At 30.5% G+C, this 24,103-nt stretch overlaps 2 protein-coding genes and 2 long non-coding RNA genes across 5 annotated transcripts; 1 reads left to right on the top strand and 3 right to left on the bottom strand.

Moving 5' to 3' along the window:
* Window positions 1–4,144: 4,144 nt before the first annotated feature.
* Window positions 4,145–6,924, top strand: LOC108470879 (tyrosine-protein phosphatase DSP1). The gene is made up of 5 exons (XM_017772384.2): window positions 4,145–4,665; window positions 4,775–4,868; window positions 6,204–6,261; window positions 6,340–6,383; window positions 6,472–6,924. Exons 1-5 carry the CDS (start codon window positions 4,406–4,408, stop codon window positions 6,655–6,657), a joined length of 642 nt encoding a protein of 213 aa, XP_017627873.1. The 5' UTR covers window positions 4,145–4,405; the 3' UTR covers window positions 6,658–6,924.
* A 3,575-nt stretch (window positions 6,925–10,499) lies between these two features.
* LOC108482076 (1-aminocyclopropane-1-carboxylate oxidase 3-like) lies at window positions 10,500–12,017 on the bottom strand. Its single transcript, XM_017785184.2, has 2 exons — window positions 11,678–12,017; window positions 10,500–11,592 (listed from the first exon to the last, which is right to left on the bottom strand). The coding sequence occupies exons 1-2, from the start codon at window positions 11,777–11,779 to the stop codon at window positions 10,747–10,749; spliced, it is 948 nt and encodes a 315-aa protein (XP_017640673.1). The 5' UTR covers window positions 11,780–12,017; the 3' UTR covers window positions 10,500–10,746.
* Window positions 12,018–17,215: 5,198 nt separating this feature from the next.
* LOC128295490 (uncharacterized) lies at window positions 17,216–18,373 on the bottom strand. Its single transcript, XR_008285936.1, has 2 exons — window positions 18,241–18,373; window positions 17,216–17,516 (listed from the first exon to the last, which is right to left on the bottom strand). It is a non-coding gene; the product is annotated as an uncharacterized LOC128295490 (long non-coding RNA).
* Window positions 18,374–19,287: 914 nt separating this feature from the next.
* LOC128295489 (uncharacterized) lies at window positions 19,288–22,316 on the bottom strand. 2 transcript variants are annotated; one of them, XR_008285935.1, is made up of 4 exons: window positions 21,723–22,316; window positions 21,526–21,610; window positions 21,083–21,443; window positions 19,288–19,646 (listed from the first exon to the last, which is right to left on the bottom strand). It is a non-coding gene; the product is annotated as an uncharacterized LOC128295489 (long non-coding RNA). The 2 variants fall into 2 exon arrangements; XR_008285934.1 differs by having other exon boundaries at window positions 22,126–22,312.
* Window positions 22,317–24,103: the final 1,787 nt, after the last annotated feature.

The following is a 24,103-nucleotide window of genomic DNA, read 5'->3' on the forward strand; positions in this document are numbered from 1 at the left end:
AAACTTTTACTCTACAATATTTGTTTCCATAATTATATATCCCTAGTTTTTATGCAAATTTGTCAACTTATATATTATATATATTGTGTGTTCATTAATTCATCATCATTTTGAAAGTGTCTTATACCACATTGACTTTCAAATTTCTATTTTATTTTGTACATGTATTGTAGATCGTTTTATATTGTGCCATATTTATTGTTGTTGTATATTATTTATTCATTTTTATTTATTATATCAATTGTTCTTCATCCATGATTAAGAATTTGATTACATTTTACTTAGAATAGTTGTATTTATTTGTTGGATTTATTAATTGTGGTTTATTGTACTTTATGTGTGCATTATCTCATGTTTATCCTTTTCAATACAAATGTTTCCTCGCAATAAATTAAGTATTCTATCTTATTTTTTAAAAAACAAGTAAATGTGTTTTAAGCTAATTTCCAAATTTCCTTATCATTCAAAGATTCTAAAATAAGGCAATATTCAATATTTGAAAATTCGGGAAATCGTGCCCTACCGTGCTGGATATGATTTTTCGTTGAACTAAATTTTTGGATATCCTTTTATAATTTTAGCGTTTGAGCTTTTGAAAGTCAAAAATTAATCGTATTTTTGAAGGTAGAAAGGATCTTGTCCAATCGTGCTGGATATGATGCTGCATATCTTTGAAACGAGAGAATTTTGACAGCTAACTTGAACTACTCAAACATTTTAAAAAAACCATACTTCCGAAAGATCCTTTTTAAAATCTTTGATATAAGGATGGCACTGAATCAATTTGGTACCAATTTTTTGGTGTAATAAGGGCCCTAACCCTTCCTCATGCGTAACCGACTCCTGAACCCAATTTTTTTAATTTTATGCGAACCAAAATTGTTTTAAGTGGAACAAAAAGTTTTAGTAGGTAACCCAATCACACCTAAACAAAGAGATTGGTGGCGACTCTACATTTGTTTTTAAAAAGTCGATTCCCGTTTTTCCTTTCAAAATAAAAATGATTTCGACACTTTGTATTGATTTGATTCTAGTTCTAGTTATTTATGATGATACACATACTTGTAAAAATTCTTTAAAAACCAATTTTTTATTAACTCCTTTTAAATTTATTGTGGCTTAAATTACACCAAATGTGAGTTATCTCTAAAATTATTTTAATTTAATTTTGACATATTGTAATTATTAATATATTTTAAAACTATCTTTTGATTCTGATTATAATTTATTCATATATGTTTTATTGTAATTATAATTCTACTTATAATTTTTTTAAAATAAAATAAAAGCATTTCTTATCAATAAAAAGTTGAAGATGATAGATATTTCAACTTAAAGTGATTAGACTGAAATATTCCATTTAATGTTGAAGAATTTTAATTAAATGTCAAACGTTTTGATAGAAAGGAAAAGAAATCAACATTGCTATAAAAGCCCCCCTTTTTCTTGGTTAAATTCCTTGTTCTGACTAGTATTGAAAACGAATATAAAAGCTTATTGTAATGAAACCTAAACCATCCAATTTTATTAAATAAATATATAGGTTCTTTGTCATGTTTTACACGAAACCCAAATTTTTGCCAACTCAAATTAAAAATTTTAATTCCATTTAATTATGAAAAATAATAATTTAGTGTAATAGTGAAGTTAGTTTCTGTACTTGTATATAATTTAGTATTTAGTCCACCTTCTCTGGAAGCGAAAATTTAACTTCTCTTATTTTTTCAATTTAAAAATTTTAATCTGGTCATTTTTGTTATTGATAGTTTCTGTAAAAATTTGTCAATTTATTGTGGTCATTTTCAGTCAACCATATGTTATGTCATATGAGGGCGGTCTAATCAAAATTATAAAGTGACAAATTTTTATAGAAAATACTTACAATTTTAATGATTAGACTAATATTTTTAAATAAAAAAAAGTAGGACTTAATTCTTAACTTTTGAAGTTTTGGGATGAAATCTCAAATTTTGATAAAGTATAAGGACTAAGATAATATTTTAACCTAAAAAAAAAACTTGAAATGGCAATGCATTTAGGCAGGTTATAATTGAGTATGTTGGCATCCATGAATGAATGCACTATGGACAACCTAAAACGAATGTTGTTGGCTTAAAAAAAAAAAAAAAGAAAAGAAAATGCATTAAATATGTGGTGTTTAGAGTAGACGAAGTTGATAGAAAAAATACATGTATAAATTTATACTTAACTATGGATATTAATTATTTTAATTAAAAATTTTGCAAACAGCTTTAAAATTTAAGTTTTTTAATAGTTTTATTATAAATTTTGATCATATCTGCTTTTTATTTATATAATGCTTAAAACTATCTTCTTGACCCTCTCCAAAAACATAAATAGGAAGATAATACATTTCAACGTATTCAACCCATTTTATCTTGTATTGGCAACAATATTTATACCAATTTTAATGTATAAATATATATATTTATATTTAAATCCATTGAAAATTATAAAATTGTAAATTAGTATAATAGTAAAATTGTCTTTTGCCTGCCTCATACTAATTAATAATTAAATTTTGTCCCTCAAATTTTTCTGCTTTCACCATTGGATCCCATGTATACTGAAGAGTTATTTGGCCCGCTCTCAGTGGAGTTAAATATCCACAAATAAGGGTAAAACACTAACACCCGTTCGTAAGTAATATTTTAAAAATAACATGATAAAAAAACCCTATTTGTAAAGTTGAAATTAGTGGACAAAATAATAATATATAGAGGAAATTGTATTAGTAGTCACTCAACTATTTATAAATTTTTTTGGGCAATTAAATTATGAAAAATTACAAAATAGTCACTCAATTATAAGTAATTTTTTTTTTCTATCAACCCTTATAAAAAGTTACAAAATAGTCGCACAATATTTAATTTTTTTTTATTTTGCACCAGTTGGCTAACAACGACGACTTTTAAAATTAACATAATAGTAATTTTAACCTTTAACATTTATAAAATTATATCAATTAAGTCTTGATTTTTAAAAAAATTAACCCTCAATATTTACACATTTCGTAATCTGGTCTTCTTTTCTCAGTTTTATTTTTCTTTGTGACATTGAGGGTTAATTTTAAAAGAATGAGAAAATATTTAAAAAAATTATCTTGGATTTTTGGATATTTCCATTTATTTTATATTTTTAACCAAATTGAGCTAATAAATTTCTTTTTAGCTAAAATGGTTACAAAGAGAAGCAAATCGGTAAAAATATCAAATTACACAATGTATAAATGTTAAGAGTTAGATTTTTTAGAATTAAAACTAAATTGACATGATATATAAATATTAAAGATTAAAATTATTATTATGTTAATTTTAAAAGTTATAATGATAAAAATAAATAATTGAGTGTTTATTTTATAAATATTCATAATTCGGTGAGAAATGAGTGGCTACGGGATGAAAAAAATGGAAGGGTAGGATGGTGAAAGGAAAAAGAGAGGAAAGTGAAAAGGCAAAACTTTTGGTGGAATATTCCTTTTTTGTCTCTCTCCCTCACTTTCATTCAACCCCAAATCCAAGGCAAAGGGCAAAGCATATTCTTTAGAATCTTCTCTTTATTTCCTTTACCCTCCACCCTTTTCTTTTCTTTATTCCCCTATTTTTTTAAAATTTATTTCATTTCATACTATTTTACCTGTGACATATTTAATTAAACAAAACTTCAAGTTTAAATTATAAAGATAAGATAGTAAAATTAAGTTATTTTTGGTGATGAGGAGGATTATCCATCCTTTGAACCAAAACTTAACAATTATACCAACTTTAATAATATTAAATATATCAAGCTTTAGTTCATATATTTAATTAGTTTTAAACAATATTCACAAACATAAGGCTAAAAACAATCAACCATCAAATTTCTAAACTTTGACGCCATACACCTCTTAATGACCACTTCATTTTTAATCATTTTATTTTTCAAAATTACATTTTAAAAAGCAAACAAATATCTAAAATTTATGAAAATATCTTTAAAAAAGTCAATTAAGGACTAAAATGAATATATTTTATATACTAGGGATTCTATCCATAATTATAAACATTTACCGTTCTTTCTTTCATGCCACCTCTGGTCCCTCATATTCTCTCTCCATTTTTGCACTAAAATTTCTCACTAAAAAAAAAAAAAACTCGGATTTGGATATATATAAATAAACCATGTTCATCACCCCCATTTCCAATCACCCTTAACCTCCCCCCATTTTAATCCTCACCTTGCCTTCACCATCCCCAAGGTTTTTTTTTTTTTTTTAACAGTTGCCTCCATTACCTTATAACCCAAGTCAGAATCATCCCTTACCCAAAAAAGCACATTCCCCTTTGATCCCATACCCTCTTTCTCTTTCTTCATAACTTTATATTTATATATATTTATATATTTCATGAAAGACGACACTGCAACAACAACCGAGCTGATCCAAAACCAGCACCAAAAAGGGAACCAAGAGATGTGCAGAGCCACGGAAGTCGTTTCCACCGTTGAACGAGTCGTCGACATGTCGTCGCCGGTCATGTCACAGGATGAACTTAACTTGATCCCTCCTTTGAACTTTGCTATGGTTGACAATGGCATTTTCAGGTCAGGTTTCCCTGATTCTGCCAACTTCTCTTTTCTTCAAACACTTCGTCTTCGTGCCATCATGTAAGTCCCCTTCCTCTTCAAGTTTGTTCCTTTAATAATATGCTTTTTACATGCAAATTTTTGAACTTTTGAGTGAAAGGGTCTTTTTTATTTTTGTTTAAATGTTTAGATATTTGTGTCCTGAACCATACCCAGAAGCCAACAATGAATTTTTAAAGTCTAATGGAATCAAGCTGTTCCAGTTTGGAATTGAAGGTTACAAGGTAAATTCTCCTTTTTTTTCCTACTCAAAATTGCTTGCTTTTTTATTCACACCAATTGAGCTTCTTAATTTGGTTTGAAATTTAAGATTTTTATTGGCAATTGAGATCAAATGTGTTTTTGATGAGGATCTTGGCCAAATAATTGCTCAAGTTCGTAATTTTTACATTTAATGGCTTAGAATAGTATATCATTAGCTGGATAAGTGTCTTAAACACTAATGAAGGGCTAATTTAATTATGGTGGCCTACATGTCAATTATTATGTTGTGAATTAGCTTTTACTTGATTAAAGATTAGCTGCAAGATTGGGAAGAATGTTTTCTTTTTAGTCCCTTTTTCCGGTAATTGAAACTGTCTTGGATTGTGTGGAAAGCATTTGATTTCAGCTGTGCATTGTAGTCTTAAAGATTTGCTTATTGGTTTCAAATTCTAGTTTCAATCTATGAAGAACTTGAAGAACTGAGAATGCTTTATTTGTTTTGGTATATGATCTAACATATATATATATGTGTGTGTGTGCATATAGCGAGATTAGTTGCAAAAGGTCTTTGCATGTCGGGTTTTGATTTTTCTGAACTTATTAAGCCTCTTATCTTCTTTACAGTTATTTTATAGTTTATGGACATATAATAGTGGGATGTCAATATATTATTGTCTTTTTGTCCATCAGCTCTTAGTTGCTTAGCTGCTTTATATATGTATGTATATATGTGTATATATAACACTTGCCTTCTATTATGTGTATGGGAAATTTTGCCTTAATCAATCAATAAGTCATTTGTGTTTTGCATATGAAAAGAGCAAGAGGTGTTTTCGGATTGATTATGATGGTACTATTTTTCAATTGGAGTTTCATGATAATGAGTCCAATAAATGTTGATTATAAAGGGTCAAATTTTACCAAAAGTCTGGATGACGCTTGATTCGTTGTCAAATGCGATATAATTTCAGTATCGTGTTAACGGATCTTCGATCTGCAAGTAAGGAAACAAAAAAGAGTTAACTGGTTTTGGTCCTGAAATGATATAAGATAATTAGTGCATGAGCTTAACATTATCATCATATGTATACTGGAGATCATGGCTACTACCTTGAATGTATGGTTGATTATAGTGTGATGATTTAAAGTGATTCGATGCCCTATGTTCATATCTAATGTCTTGTAGGTTTAGTATATATACTTTCTTTGTTCAAGGTTTAGAATTAGTAGCAGTGATATATATGTGTATGTATGTAGCTGAGTTTAGGATCATTTTTATGTCTTGACAATCGGGATGTCCTACGTACTTTGAAACCATATCTTATGATAGAAACTAATTTACACATTTCATCCAGGAGCCATTTGTAAATATTCCACAGGACACAATCCGCGAAGCTCTAAAAACTCTACTTGGTACTACAAGCTTTTTAACATTTCCGAACATGGTTGATTAGTTTTCGATAAATCTAATTTTATCTTTCTGCAATGCAGATGTAAGGAATCATCCAGTTTTAATTCACTGTAAACGAGGAAAGGTAGTTGCATGTTAGTTTTTCGAGTTTCTTTATGAGAAAGTTAATACCTTCCGAGTTTGATAATGTTGTTTTGTTCTTGTATTTCCAGCACCGAACCGGTTGTCTCGTCGGATGCTTGAGGAAATTACAAAGATGGTGTTTGTCATCCATATTCGATGAGTACCAAAGATTTGCTGCGGCAAAAGCTAGAGTTTCCGATCAAAGGTTCATGGAATTGTTCGATATTTCTAGCCTGAAGCATCTACCAATGTCGTTTTCTTGCTTGAAAAGGTAATGAGTTCCCTGAATTCGAATAAAAGTCATACATAAAAGCAAATGTCCGGTTGCCATGGCAGATGCAACGATTATCCGAGTAGTTATATATATATAAACCATGTTTCATTCTGGAAATCATTGTTAGGTTTGTTTTAAGGTTTTTCAGACATATTTTTACAGCTATTCTTATTGTCATGATTATAGACAAGGCAGGTAGATTTAAAGCAATGTAAACACATGATTCTTGTTGACTACTTCAATAATTACCAATATTTCATATACAAAATAGTTTTTCATAAGATTCATTGGCAATATTGAAAAAAAATGTAACATTTATTTACTGTATAGTGCATGCATTCATCTATCAATTCAATGCTTTTAAGAACAATGGGTGTTGCATTGCTGTACAGTGCATGTGTGTCTTGTCTACCCTTTCAAAACCTTGGCCTTTCGTGGGTTCCAATGGACATATTTGTTATGTTCCCCTGCTGGAACGAACCTTTTTTTTAATTGCATTTTCTCCTTTTGGAATTAAGGTATTTTTATCCGTTTAAAATTCGTAATTGTTGTTTCTAATAATTATGTTATTTACTAGTTGGTTTCAAATTTGTTAGAATATGCAAGTTATTTTTGGAATTTAGTTCTCTTGTTTTTATTTTGAGAATTTTAGTTTTTTTCTTAATTTTTGAATTTAAAAATAAAAATCTAATTATTAATACCATTAAAATCAGATTTATTATTTCATTTTTATTATTCTAAAGTTATTAAATGAGTATTTATTTTTCAAGTAAAATATATAAAAAAATACGAAAGCTTCAAAACGTACATTAACCTTTCAAGTCTATTGGAGCCCAAACGTTTTGTACTTTTTCAAGTTCCCGGCAACATTTTGCAGCCTGAGATGCTATAGTTGTCTTTTTTTTTTTTTTCTTTGGGTTAATTTTCACCGGTCATCCTTTGGCTATAACTGAACTTCTAAATTGAATCTGACATTTGAAAAATATTATGGTATCAATCAGATTCTTCCATCGGTTTAGGCATTAAATAACAGTTCATTTGGATGAGGTATGAATAGGGTTTATGTTTAACACTGGTGTATATATATATATATTAATTTTTTAAGACAAATCAGACAATTATTTATTTCAGATTATAGGTGATTGTATTGTTGGAGAATGTATGTCCCCCTCATTTTCATGAAATAGAAAGTCATGGTCTAACATTCTATGATGTATCAAAAATAAAAGAAATTGTCAAAATCAACATTTTTGTACAAGTCGATATTCACAGGTTAAAATCCAAGTAGCCCAAAATATTAGCCACCAACAAGCCATGCTTTCGGCACCCCAACCTAGTTAGGCTTAGAGAAAGATGAGTTGGCCGAAACTTAAATTATATGATTTTTATTTAAATTTAATTATATAAATATTGATTTGATTATATCTTTAATAGTTTCCATTTTTAATTGTGAGCTTTTGGTTGAGCTGGATTTGAATGAAGTACAATGATGTTCCCATCTTTAATTTTTAAAATAATTTTTTAGTTTTGCCCAGCATAGCTAATCTTCTATACAGCTTTGCCCTCCATCTCCAAAAAAACTTAAAACAAATATCAATGTTAAAAAATTCGTAACGAATTAATTAAAAATCAATAATTTATTGTATGCAAACTTTTACCACTGGGACAAAATAGAGGTTGAATCTTTTTTAGAAAAACAGGTTTATATGTATTGGATGTTTGATCCGGTTTGCTTAAACAATGACACCAAACCATGCTTTGAGTCATCTTCCTTTGTGGCTATTAAAGGAGAGTTGAGGATCCATTGAATCTGCTCTAACTCTAAATATATGTATATTTTATATCAAATCTATTCCTTGTGTATGCAAAGATCCACCTTAATTACTTTTGCAAAAGAAGACAAACAAACACATACATACATACATACATATTCCATTGGCAGCAAATTAAAGATTATATCTTCAAAAGTGAAAAATGATGTTTGAGATTCTTCTTTTACTCTCTCATTATAACTACTCCACTTTTGATTTACTTACTTTAAAGCTTAATTAATTATGTGGATTATAACAAAGTTAAGTAATCTTCAATATTTTACTCCCCCCCCAAAAAAAAAAAAGTCACAGCTAAGAGAAAATAGCTTTATTTTATAAAAAATCACAGTATAATCTTTGACTAATCTATATAAGATTGTTTCCTTTTTCCACAACATTAGTCCTTAATCAAGGGCTGGTATAGATTTAAAATGGGTTTTTACAAATAATGTCATTTGATTTAAAATTATCGGATTGTATCTTTTATAAAGGGAAGTGATTCATTTATGTATATTTTTATATGATTTTCGTTTTAATGGTCTAACTATTGAATTTATTACTATAATTGTACTTGTTATATAAAGTTCTAAGTCGATTCAATATCTCTATTATATAGATATAAAATATTGTTTATATTAATATTTATTGAACATTAATTCGATTTTTACATAAAATAAATAGTAAAAAATTTAATTTAAATCAAATTCAACATATGTGATCTTTATGAATAGAATATAAAATATAATGATTAGATCGTTGAAATGTTAAATCATACAAAAATATACAAAAGGTACTAATAATTTTATACTAGTGTAAATAAATATATTATTTTACTTAAATATTACTCGCTATAAAATTTTAAAATTAGTCTACAATTTTGACCTTTAAAATAAATATATATATATATATATATATATATATATATATGAATTTTAGTTGTTTTCTTTTTTTTGGTAGGAATATGAGATTCACCATTCAAAATACATCATGGTTATAAAGTTATATGCTGCATTCACCATATTTTGGATGATATATTATTTTAATTCATTAATGTAAATTACATGATCTTCTTTTATGACTTTTCTTCCAAAGATTGATCCGCCAGCCATTGGAAATAATTTATTTCATTAAAACATTAGATTTATGTCATACACAAAGTCATCCAAGTTTTCTTTTTTCCCACAAATAAGTAATTAACAATTAAAAAAGTCAACAAGGAGTTCCTCAAATTCAATCCTCTTTTATGTTGGATTTATTCTAACAATTGTTAGATATACTTTGTCAAAGTCTTGCAATGTCAAGACGAGTCTTGTTAGAAAATTACATTGCATTTCAGCAAATTAACACTTCTCTTTATTATTTGTCACTCACATCTTTTATAATTCCTTCTCATCTTATTAACTTAATAAGAAAAACCTAAACTGCATTATGGTTGACACAAGAGTGGCACCTAAAATAGAAAAACATCACATTCACCTCTTTATATTTTATAAAGTTATAAATAATTAAATTGCATTTTGATACCTATAAAATTTTAATTTAATTTTTAAAAATATTAAAAATATAAATTAATACAATATTAAATAACTCGAAAAACACATAACTCGATTCTTATCCTAAATTCTGCCTTAATTCAATTACAGCTCATAAATTAGAAAAGAACATGTCACTCATAGGAATTACTCTAAAATATGACCGACATTCGCACTGTGTTTTGAAGTTTCCACCTTCCTTAATTAAGTCATAATAAGATTGAATGAAATGGCCGGTGTGAAAATGTTGTTTCCCTATAAAGATTCTTTATACATGGATTCAAATCCCAACCACTTTGGACCAACATATCAGTATTACCGTCTCTCCTGACACATTTGAAACTATAATTAAATAACAGCTTTTATGTCCATCAAAATTCTACTTGTATGGTTGTACCTGTTCCGCTAATAAAGTTATCAATTTAAATTAAATAAATAGGAAAAACAAGCACCCTATATGATTATTGCATTTCTTCATGTTCCTTACTGGCAACCCACCATTTCCTTTGTAAGTAATTTTATTCTATCAAACATATCACAACATAAATCTTTTCTAATTCAATGTTACATTGTATAGTATAGTAGAAATTGACAGGGTCTCACTGTTTAGAATATTCAATCAAAACACTCACCTACAGTAAACACTGACTTCTTTTTTCTTTAATACACCATTAAAAAGCTTAAAATAGATTAACAGTACCCCTTTCTTGATCAAACACAAAGCTACGTAAGGTATTGAATTCTCTTTTAAGCTGTTGCAATGGGAGCAGTTGCTTCCCTGGCTTTCATGGCTTCAAACCTGGGCTCCTTGGCCTGGAATTTAAGCACTGCGTAAAGCTTCATGTAATCTTCGAACACAAATTTTGGGTACAATCCTTTCTTCTCTTCTTCTTCTTTCTCCACCAGGGCTGGCGCCGGGTAGATAATGGCGTCGCTGCCGGGGTTATAGAACGAAGCTATCGACAGGCGAGCCCCGTCGGTTTGGGCGATCACCCTGTGCTCCACGCTCTTGTATTTGCCATTGGTGATCACCTCCAGCTGGTCTCCCAGGTTGATCACGATAGAGTGGCGCAACGGGGGGACATCCACCCATTCCCCGTTTTTAAGAACCTGAAGGCCGCCCACTTGGGGGTCTTGGAACAGCAAGATGATGCCACCGGCGTCCGTGTGGGCTCTGAGTCCCTTGATTTTGTCTGGGGTGGGACATGGTGGGTAGTTGCTAACTTTGGTGCCAAAGGTGGGACCTTTTGCCCCGTAGAAAGCCTTTTTCAGATATCCTTTTTCTAGACCAAGGTTCTCACAGAACAAGTCCAGCAGCTCCTCTGCTAGTTTCTCCAATTTCAATGCAAATTCTTTCATCACCTTCCTGTATTCATCGGTTAGATCTGGGATTTCAGCCATGTTTGATTCAGGGAGATGGCGCAAATAGAAAGTACTTTCCCAGTCCATATCAGTAACCTCAGCCTGGAGACCCTCAAGGGCCTTGCTTGCCACCAGTTCCTTAAACCTTTGCTCCATGCATTTCTTGTAATGCTCCTTCGTCAAGCTTTCCACTCTGTCCATAAAATCATAGGGAATCCCATGGTTCAATACCTGCACCAAATGAACCGCGCTAATAATTAGCAAAAATCTACCAAGGAGAATAGAGTATATGTACATATAAAGTAGCAATCGGTACCTCAAAGAAGCCCCAGTTCTCGCAGGCATCTTTGATTAGATCCATGGTTGCTGCTCTCTCGCCATTCAGTTTCTCCAAGTTGATCACTGGGAATTTTGCCATTTCTCTTGCCACTTTTTTTTTTTTTTCTCTCTAAAAATCTCTCAGAGTGACGCTGTTTTACGTTGGGGGTGTTATTATGCAAAAGCTTAGATTTGTTTAATGAAGAATGGAGGGAAGGGGTATGGTGGTATTTATAGATAGTTTTGGAAGTGAGGTTTAAAGGTATATAATTCAAGTGGATGTCGGCTTGTGGATCAGAAATTATTAGTATCAACAAATTAACAAAGGAAGAAAGGAGGAAATATGGAAAATAATACTACTACTGGTACAAGCATAACTCCAATTTTAAAATCATTTCTTAAATGTGGTACTTAAAAAGTAAAGCCTTTTTTTAAAAAAAAAAAGAGTCATAAGCTACTTTACAAAAGGTATGATTGAAAGTAAAATAATAAGATAATACAATTAGAAGTAGATACATTATCTAATAATTAATATATTTATGAAATTTTTTATATTTGAGTGATTATATTCGAATTTTGTCATAAATAAATATCATGTATAATTTTTCAAAATTATTTTAGATTTAATATTATCGTATACAAGCCATGCTCAAATTTATTCCATATAAGTCTAAATATATAAATTTAAATATAAAATACTTGTTAAAAGTATATTAGAAAAATCAAACAAAATCTAAGGCTAAAACTGATTTGCGACGTTGAAGTAGCTATCAACTCTTAGGAGCTTTGTGTGTTGGGTTTGGACACATTTTGATGGCTGTTTTTGAGCCATTTCTTTCTTAATATTTGACCAAAATTAATTTGGTCCACTCCTTTGATTAAGTTAAGAATTTATTGGTAACCAAAGGAAGGTGCATAGCTCTTTCGCACCATTCCACTCCTTGACCGTCAAATAAATTTATAGTGTATGTATTTCATAAAAATTAAAATTTAGAATAAATTATACAAATGGTCACGCAATTATATTTGTGTTCCTGTTTTAGTCACTCAATTTTAAAAATTTTCAATATAGCACTAATGTTTGAGTTTGTTCTTGTTTTGGTTATCTACTATTAAATTGATAGCGAAAAGCTTTTTCTAATTAATATAATAACACATTTAGTCCCCAATACTTACTTATTCTATCAATTTGATCCTAATTTTAAATAATTTAATAAATTTAACATTCATATTTACAAATTCTATAAACTTCTTAACCAAAGCTTTCAACGTTTAAAACAAAGTCATGCCACATCTATTAATTGTTTTATTTATGGTTGAAATTGTCCAATTTGGTACATAACCCTTTTGTTTATATTTTCAAGATGTTGGTGTTAGAAATTAACTAAACAACATTAAAAATAATAGAAAATACAAATTAAAAATATACTATATAGTAAATTTATATAAATAAATTAATATTTGTAAAAATAAAATTTCACTCTAACTAGAATAATTTTAGTTTTTAATTAATTTGGTAAATTATTTTACACTAAATCAAATTATTAGTGATACGTACTACTTATTGTGGATTTAAAATAAAAAATAATTCAAAATAAATGAAGCACATAATAATCTATTAATCAATTTATAACTAAAAAATCATAATCAATGTAACAAAAGGAAATTCAATTCATTCTTTCACCTTTTTTTTCTTATGAAAAATTAAATGTTATATTTTTTTCTTATACAATTATTGATTAAACAATTGAATTTTTCAAATCCATATTTTTAACTCGGATTTAATTTTCAATTTCAAGTACCAACTTCAAGTACTATTTCTATGTACCTTAAAGGAAATATCATACCGTTAACAATAATAGTAAAGGTTTGTTTGATAGATTGTTGAAAAATTAAATCTATTAAAAATATTAATTTTCAATATATTTAATCATTATTCATGTTTGATAATCCAAAATAAAAACAACCTAATAGAATTTTTTCTATAAAAAGCTGTGGAAAATAATAAGTAGACAAGAGCTATTTATCAAGGGAATATTTTCAATTAATTCAATTATTATTTATTGATTTTAATATTACATTATCTTATAAAACTTTGTGTCTAAAATTTGATTTTTTAAAAATAAAGTGAAATGTTTAAAATTAAGGATAAAATGTAGAATATAATTTCTTTATAATTTTAATTTTATATTTATCAAACAATTTAATTATATTGCATAATTAATTTTAAGTAATATATCAAACAATTTTATAACTTAAATTCAAGACTTAAATTTTCAATACTTATTTTTTCAGCACTTAATTTTTGAGTTCATCAAACAACAACTAAATCTAAAGAGTTTTTTTTTAGGGTTAGGTCAAGAGTGCTCTCTCTTAGTATCCCAAAGAAACAGGACTAGCTGTGGTTGGGGCGGAGTACAGCGATGACTTCTTTCCAATATGGCGAGAGACGAGATTTCCCTATTAGCAGAAGAACTAATATAGTTGAACATATAGAGTTATTTGGTTGTACCGAAAAGTAACTTATCATTATTATGCTCTGTGTGGACGAGGAAATCATACAATCCGGATAGTTTTCGTGCACAACTGAGAAGTATATGAAAAACGAGGAGAAAATTTGAAATCCAAGTGGTTGGGCAGAATCTGTTTCAGATCTCATTCGAGGAAGAGAACGATTTAGAAATGATTATGGAAGGCAGACCGTGGCTATTTAGAAGACAATTGATAATTTTTGACAGATTGAAGGAGGCGACAGAAAGAAGCAATATCAAATTAATTTTCTCCCCGTTTCGGCTCAAAATTGGCCCTTGTCCACCAGAATGTGAAAAGAAAGATTTGATGCACGCAATAGGTTCTACTTTTGGAGGGAGATAAAAAGTGATGTTTGTTAGTTGAAAGTTCAGCTGAATGCTCGGAAACCACTTCGGAGGGGAATTTTTATTGCAATTGGTGATCAAGGAAAAGTTTGGCTCCCCTTTAAATATGAAGCCCTACCAAATTTTTGCTTCAGCTGTGGTTGTATGGGACATGACACGAAAGATTGTACGGAGATCTCAAATTTGGGGTAGAAAAAAAGGAAGATGACCCTTTACTTACTGGCGCTAAAAGCTGAATCTAATCTAGTTGGTAAAAAGAGTCTCCAATTGGGTGCTTCAGCAAAAAAATCCATGAAACAGTGCTTATATACTAGGGAGAATGAAGGATTGGACACATCTGGAACTAATTCTCAAAAAGATTTCATTACAAGCTGGAAGCAGGTAGTAACATAACAAGGGCAGGAAAAACTAAAAAAAGAAATATTTTCGATAGATCTGCAACCTGGGGAAATACCCAGCAAGTCTGAGGAAAATAAGACAAATAATCAAAATCGTCTTGACTTGATTGACTCTGGAAGTATCGATTTTGATGCTTTAATTATGGAATAGAACAACTTTGGGATACAGCAAAAGTCAAGACAAATATTAGTGCAACTGGGATAGGAAAAACAAAAAACCCTAAAGAGCTGAGTTGGAAAAGAATGGGAAGGATAGGACAAATTAATGATGTCCAGATGGAAATTGTAACATGTAAGAAGAAGGATTTTTCAACTGAAGAAGACGATACCAAGATCTGTTCAGTCATTAAGAATAATCATAAAAAGGCTCGATTTGATGATGATGGGGTAAACTACCATTCTCTGAAGAAATTGGAAGATCAAATGGCTATGTCTTCCCAATTAGGATCGGTAGTTGCCAATAGGCAAGCCGACCGAACCCAATAAAAATAATAAGTTGAAATGTTCAAGGATTGGAGAGTTCTCGAGCAATAAAAAGGCTTCGGTTCACACAGAAGCAACATAATCCCTAAATGGTCTTCTTCATGGAGACGAAAATGAATGGCACTCGTATGGATAGGATTAGGAGAAGCTGTGGACTCATAAAAGGTTTTTATGTTGAGGTAGAAGGCTCGCGAGGTGGGCTCTCATTGGCTTGGAAACAAGATATTCAAGTCATGATTATTAGCTATTCTAAAAGTCATATAAATGCTCTTATTAAAGAAAATCAAGGCAACAGGGATTGGTGATTCATGGGATTTTATAGAACACCTTTTGCTAATGAAAGGTGTAGTATTTGGAACTTAATCAGACAATTGGGAAGGACTCAGACTCATCTTTGGCTTGTTTGTGGGGATTTTAATGAAACCTTATATTCATTCGAAAAGAGAGGAGGGGTGCCAAGAGATGAAAGGAGAATGGAGGCTTTTCGCACAGTTATAAATGAGTGTCAACTTATGGATGTGGGGTTTTCTGGGTTGTAGTTTACATGGGAAAGGGGAAACTTACCAGAAACGAACATACGAGAAATGCTAAATAAAGGGTGGCGAATACAGATTGGTTTTCGGCTTTCCCACATGCTTGTGTTCAAAACTTACCCTACTCACATTCAGATCATTGTCATCTACTTATTCATACAGAGCAGGAACGTAAGGAGATCTATAAAGTTTACTTTTGGTTTGAGGCATGGTGGTTACTAGAAAGTTCTTTTGAGAAGATAGTGTCGGATTGGGAAAAATCTACAGGATCACTACCGAATAAACTTGAAAATTTAAAACAGGGAATGATTCAATGAGCAACTCAAATTCGAAAAGGAAATGTGGGGATCAAACATAAGTTAAGTAAAAAATTGGAGAGTTTGTTAGAGGAGGACAAGAATGATGAGAACTTGGCTGAGATTATAGATACAAAGATACTTCTAAATCTAGAAATTGATAAAGATGAAGTATACTGGGAGCAAAGAGCACATGCCAATTAGCTGAAATTGGGAGATAGAAACACGACATTCTTCCATAAGTGTGCCACTCAACGAAACAGTGTAACACCCCTAGCCCGTATCTATCGCCGGAACATGGTTACGAAGTATTATCGAATTTACAGATCAGACAGACAGAAATCTTAAACATTTCATAACATTTAGCATTCATGTCAAAAACCAAACAAATTTATATATATTGTCCCTGATACGAACCCTCGAGGCCTAAAATACACCTTAGAAACAAATCGAGACTAAATTAGAAATTCAGAGAATTTTTCAGAAACTCATAAAATTTTCAAAGCTGCAGGAGTCACACGGCCAAGAGACACGCCCATGTCTTAGGCCGTATGGGCATTCGAAATAGGGACACACGGCCAAGCCACACGTACTTGTGCTAGGCCGTGTGAGCATACTGACTTGTGCTCTTTAAAAGATACAGGGGACACACAGTCATTTCACCTGCCTGTGTGTCATACACGGCTGAGACACATGCCCGCATCTCTGCCCGTGTGGATGAAAATAGACCACTTTCCAAGCCATATTTCTCACCCAAATTGGTACCAACCTAAACAAAACAATTTACATATAACCAAGTCATAAATAGGCATCCAAAACTAGTTAAAATTAAGCTGAAAACATATAATATCATCAGTTACAACCAATATGCCCGTAGGCACCTCAAATGACAACTTAAAAAAAAACATATCAACTATGTATCTAAACTTACCTAAATGACCAAATACATATATGCATATTCAACTATCATTTAAATTTCATCCACCAAACAAAAATCAATTTACATGTAAACCATACCAAGCCACATATCAAACATGATAAGGTCATTGATATATACATAGTAAAATATACCAAAATACACAAGCCAATTCAAATGGCTAAAAACATAACAAAACATGTAGGCAATTTTTAGCTAAAATAACCTATACATGCCATTATAACCAAAATTAGATAACCAAAGGTACCAAAAGATCCGATAGATAGTGTGATATAGCTCCGACAAGCTTCCAACCCAAACGAACTTTCAAACCACTATAAAACACAAAAAATAACACAGAGTAAGCATTTAAGCTTAGTAAGTTGTTTAACATAGAATTTAACTTATCATTTAACCATAATTTAGGTAAGTAAACCAAAGCATAGCACAACTTAATTTGGCCAAAAGCCTAACACATATTCATCAACCAAGTTAGCCATGTAATTCATATAAAAATTGAGAATCATGTATAAGTTCAACAACTATTTAAATTCCATATACATGAAACATCTATACCATGTATCCATATGTCATATATAAACCATTTCCATGTAATTCACGTAAATACTTGTACTAGTTAGTATCGAACTCATATAAACTCCTAACAAATTGTACCTGTTGAACCATTTAAAATATCGTCAGATATGCGGGTAGTACATACTAGGTGTACTAAACTGTAATCCGTCAATTCCTATACATACATGCTCATACGAGCTGTAAACGGTAAGCTCCTCCGAGCTGAAATAATGGTAAGCTCCTTTGAGCTGAATAACAATAAGCTCCTCTGAATTGAATAACAGTAAGCTCATAAGAGCTAAAATCGGTAACCCTAATGACATGTTATTTGTATCCTATGAATTCCTATGGTTCAAACGGGACTTGGTAGTCATTGTATGTTTTCGGATATACGATCAATAATTAAACATAGAAATTATACAATCCATATATATGCATTTCAATTAAATCATATAAATACGCAATTTAATTACACGAACTTACCTCGACGAGTTTACGTAGATACGAAGGTGACTAATTCGATATTTTTCCTTTGCCTCGATCTAACTCCATACGAGGTTTAATCGGATCTATACGAATAAATTTAACTAAATTCAATATTCAATTTAGTCCAACACACATTTTTGGCAAAATTACCATTTTATCCCTATATTTTTAATTCTTTTCAATTTAATCCCTAGGCTCAGAAAATGAAATTCATTCAATTTTGTCTCTAACCAAGCCTAGCTAAATTATAAAAATCCCATATATTTCAAAAATTTCACACTTTTACTACACAATTTATCACATTTCTCAATTTAATCCCTAATTGATAATTTCATCAAAAATTCCTTTACAAATGTTGTTTATCTAACAACAACCATTTTTTTCTACCATTAAACTTCAAAACCCTAACATATTCATCAATGAAAAAACTCAAATACTTTAACAGTTTCACAAATTAGTCCCCGAGCTAGCTAGATTAAGCTACAACGATCCCGGAAACATAGAAATTATTAAAAATAGGACAAAAATCACTTACTAATTGAACTTCAAAGTTTTCGAACCCTAAAGAGCAAAAATGGCTTCTTTTTCCTTGGCTATTCGATTGAAGAAACAAAGAAAGATGAAAGCCTTATACTTTATTTTATTTGTTTTATCATTTATTACTTATTTATAAAATTAACATTAACTAACCTTAAAAATTACACTAATGCCAAGCCATGTACTATCATATTTAATGGTTTAATTACCAAATAAAGACCTCTACTTTAAATTTCTGTAGTTATTAGACACCTTTAGCTATTAGAACATAACTTTTGCACTTTACACAATTTAGTCCTTTTTATCAAATTGAAATCATTAAAATTTCTTAACGAAATTTTTATACGGTAATACTATCATGCTTTAGATCATAAAATAATATTAAAATAATTTTTTTACCTCAAATTTATGGTCCTAAAACCACTGTTTCGATTTCATTGAAAACGGGTTGTTACAAGACTAATACTATTAGAAGCTTACGCAATAAAAATGGGAAGAAGTAAATGATATGGAAAAGATGGAGGATGATAGAAAAGGACTTCTTTCAAGAGCTGTTCACATCAAGAGGAGTAAGCAACATCAAATCGGTCTTACAAGGAATTGAGAAATGTATTACTGAATATGCAAATATACAGCTTACAACAAAGTACACCGTTGAATAAATCTGGATAGCTTTGAAAGGAATGGGCCCTACAAAGGCTCCCAGAGACGACGGCTTTCCAATGGTTTTCTTCCAAAAATGTTGGCACGTAATCAGTACAGAAGTAACCTCCTTCTGTTTGGAAATTTTAAATGAAGGCAGAGATTTGGAACTTCTAAATGTCACGAACATTGTATTGATATCCAAAATCTCTCAACTCACATATCTGAAAAATTTTAGACTTATTAGTTTATGCAATATTCTCTACAAAGTAATAGATAAGGTGGTAGCTAATAGATTTCAACATGTTTTAGAAGCATGTAACGATAATGCACAAAGTGTCTTCGTTCCAAGACATTTAATTATTGATAACATGATTGTGGCCTATGAAATCATGCATGCACTAAAGAATAAAAGAGTTGAGAAAAAAGGGCACATGGCACTCAAGCTTGATATGAGTAAAACTTATGACAGGGTAGAATGAGATTTTTTTAAGGATTATGATGTAACGAATGGGTTTTGTGCAACCTTGGGTGGATTTTATAATGAAATTTATTACGATGGACTCTTACTCGATCATTCTAAATGGAGGCAAAGGAGAACTTTTTGGGCCAACGAGAGGACTTCGTCAAGGGGGCCCTCTTAGTCCCTTTCTTTTTCTGATTTGCAGTGAGGGCTTTTCATCCCTCATACATTTGACATTGAGAAGGGGAGAGCTTAAAGGGATAAAGACCAGTAGGCATGGCCCACAGATTTCTCACCTTCTCTTTGCAGATGATTGCATCATATTCAGTGAGGCATTGGCCTTAGGAGCTCAACAAGTTAAAGGAATTTTAAAAACATATAAATAATGTTCTGGCCAGTATGTGAACTTTGAAAAGTCCACCATATTTTTTAGTACTAATACCTTAGAAGCTGATAGATAGTTGGTAACGGGATTGCTAGGAGTGAGAAAATCAAATGATATTGAGAAATATCTTGGTCTTCCCAATTTAGTAGGAAAGAAAAAGAAGACCTCCTTCAAATTTTAAAAGATCGAATTAAAAAGCAAATTTATAGATGGAGTTTGAGATTCTTGTTACAAGAGGGTAAGGAAGTCTTCATCAAATCAGTTTTGCAAGCGATTCTTACCTATTCCATGATATGTTTTTTATTGCCAAAAATTTTATGTGGAGAAATGGAAGCGATAACAGCTAAGTATTGGTGGCAGAAAGGACATGGGCGCAAAGCAATACATTGGTGTAGTTGGAGGAAAATGTGTGAACTAAAACAAGAAGGTGGTTTGAGTTTTAAGAATCAGGCCAAATTTAATGTGGCCCTACTTGCCAAGTAAGGATAGCGTTTAATTAACAAACTAGACTTGTTACTAGCATAGATTCTAAAAGTAAAATACTATCCTTCTACTAATTTCCTACAAGCTGAGCTAGGACATACACCATCATACATATGGGAAAGTATTTGGGCAGCAAAAGGTCTCCTCAATGAAGGTCTGGGTTAGAGAGTTGGTACAGGGGAAAACATATTAATTAACGAGGATGCGTGGCTGCCCGGGGCAGACAATTATAGAGTACATAATCAAATAAATAACACAGACTTATCTACTGTTGTATGTTTAATTGACAATACCAATAGAGTATGGAAGGAAGAGCTTATTCGTAATACCTTCGAGACGAATAATGTAGATAGAATCTTGCAGATCTCATTAGCAAGAGACGAGCATGCTGATATAATCATATGGCGCGGTGAGCCCTCAGGTACATTCTCGGTTCATAATGCCTATAAACTATTACAGACTCAGAATACTACAACTAGATTTAATGCTCCATAGAACACAATAAAATAATTCTACAAACAACTATGGGAACTACAAATGCCTAACAAAACAAAAATTATGCTCGGAGAGTGTCTTGGAATTTCCTCCCAATGATAGTCAACTTATATGTTAGGAGATTAACCCATAGCAACAAGCTCCCTAGATGCAAGATGGGTATTAAGACCCTTTGGCATGTCTGTGGGGAATGTCCTATAGTAGTAAAAATATGGAAAAACTTAAACTTTGATTGGATAGTCCAAGAGGAATCAATAGACTGTTTAAAATAGCTTACATGGATTTTTAGTAGGTGTACTGAGCTCCAACTACGCTTGTTTGTCTGTGGAATGTGGGTGTTTTGGCTTGACAGGAATAGAAATCTGCATGAAGGAAAATCTTACTCAAGAACAGATGCAGCAAATTTCACCAAACATTACATTTGTGAACTGGATGGTTTGGCTGAAAGAAATGGAAATCACTTGATGACCCAACCATTAAAATCAATTTCGATGCCTCATTCGACTATATAGGCTTTAAACTAGCATCTGCGATTGTTGCATAAAATGCCAACAAAGAAGTCATGATTTATAAATCTCGTCTTCATACGGCGGTTGGCACGACATTTGACGCAGAAGCCATCGCATGTTTTGAAGTCGTGCTCACAGGGATCGAAATGGGTTTCACAAATGTAATAGTGGAAGGAGACTCCAAATCCATCATCAACAAATGCATGATATGATCAATCGATAAATCACAAATCAGCGCGCATATCAAGAACATTCAAAAAGAAAAAGAAAGATTTCAATCACTAGTTTTTAACTTTGTTCCTAGTTTGGCTAATCAGTTAGCCCCTAACATAGCCACAACAAGCCTAAAGCAGAAAGAAATGGTTTACCTGATGGGAGAGGTCCCCAGCTATGCTCAATGATAATTGGAAATGGAACGGCCAAGCGAACCAGATTTCCTATTCCAACAAAATCCAAAAGACACTATTGAAAATGGAAAAGTTGGAGACAGATCATTAATGGCAGACTGGGATTATCAAGACTTTTATCTTATTTTATTATTTCACTTGCTTTAGTTCTAGAGTGTTCTGTTTTGGTTTTGACGTTTGGACTCCAATTAGTTTCTTTTAGGATGACTACCTTTGTCTATGATGGGTTTATACACTTGTTTAGGTTTATTTTTTTTAAAAAAAAATCTCAAAAGTTTTTTTTTTAATTTTTTCCATTTTCTTTAACCAAAATTTTATCAATCAAAAGGTTATAGAAATATTATATTTAGAAGAAAACTAATGAAAAAAGAAAAGGAAGTTGGTTTGGAAAATGACTCATTAGTGAAGATAAGTTTTTTTTCTTTTTGGCTCTTACAAATTTATAAATGTGAAATGCCTTTTGTTTTAAAAAACTGAAAGGTTTGATTTGAGGATCAAATTGATAGAATTTTTAAATGTGAAAGGTTAAATTTATTGAATTATTTAGAATTCGGATCAAATTGATATAATATGTAAGCAAGGGTGTTCATAGTTTGGTTAAAACTAAATTAACCGACCGAACCAGTCTAATTCGGTTAATCGATCGGTGGCCGAATTTAGTTCGGTTAGAGGTCGATTAATGATTTTGTGAAATTTTGATTATCGGTTAATTTAGTTTGAAATCGAGCAATTAACTTAATTAACCAATTAATAGAAATAAATAATATATATTATAAATAATTGTTAACTTTTTGTTTGGTTGTTAACTTTCAACATTTATGTAGTGTTTCTAATGTCTTATTTGTTTTTTCCCTCCATTTAAAGTTTTTGAACTATTAGAAAAAAGAAAATGAACATAAGCACTGTAATTTTATATGTTTTATACTTATTTTAATTAAAATTAATCGAAATATTTTGGTTTAATTAATGTATTTGAAGAAAATTTCAGTTCAATTAACGGTTAAATATTTTTACATTTTGGGTAATTTGTTTGGATATTAATAGAACTAACCGTTTGAACACCCTATATGTAAGTATCGAGGACTAAATGAATTATTATATTAGTTAAAAAGGTTTTTGTTATTAATTTAACAACAGTGGACTAAAATATGAATAAATTTAAACATTAATGCCTAAATTAAAAATTTTTAAATTAAATAACTAAAATAGGATTGCCTTAAAATTGAAAAACATAAGATTTTGTGCTAGATTTTTGGAAATTTGAATTATATATAAAAATAAAAAAAGTAAATAAATGTGAGGATGGATTATTTTAAATCCTACTAGTCAAATAAAAATCTTAGTTGAAGGAGTTTATCTTTTTTATTATTATTATTTGAATGTTTATGGAAAAATCTGAAGTAAAAGGTTTGCGTTAAATCGTTGGATAGTTAAAAAGTTGGTATTAATAAATTATAGTAGAAGATGAGGCAACGTACCCTTATATTCAAATTCCACATTCAACATATTATATAAAATTACTAAATGCACCCTGTATGTCGTCATTGTTAGGCTAAAACGTGTAATTCATAGGAACATATTAGTTTTTGACCAAACTCAAGCTTTTTCACTTTCTCTCATATTTTAAATGTGGAGTAAAAATAAAATGCTATTTTAATATTCTATATTTTCTTAATATTTAATATTTTAATATTTTAATATCTTCGTAAGAAATTTGTCATCAACTCAATTCTATTTACCAAGTTTAAAAGTTTTATTAACATTGTCACAAATATTTCTCCTATTATTTAATATACATGAGTGAAAATATAAAATATTTAAAAATTAAAAAAATCCAACCCTATCTTCATTGACGGTAAACAGAATAATAATCCTTTATGTTTTTTTTATTAATCCGTTTCCAAATAATTTTATTATCAAAACTTAAATGCATCCAACC

This window comes from Gossypium arboreum, chromosome 7, assembly GCF_025698485.1.
Source record: "Gossypium arboreum isolate Shixiya-1 chromosome 7, ASM2569848v2, whole genome shotgun sequence".
NCBI lineage: Eukaryota > Viridiplantae > Streptophyta > Magnoliopsida > Malvales > Malvaceae > Gossypium > Gossypium arboreum.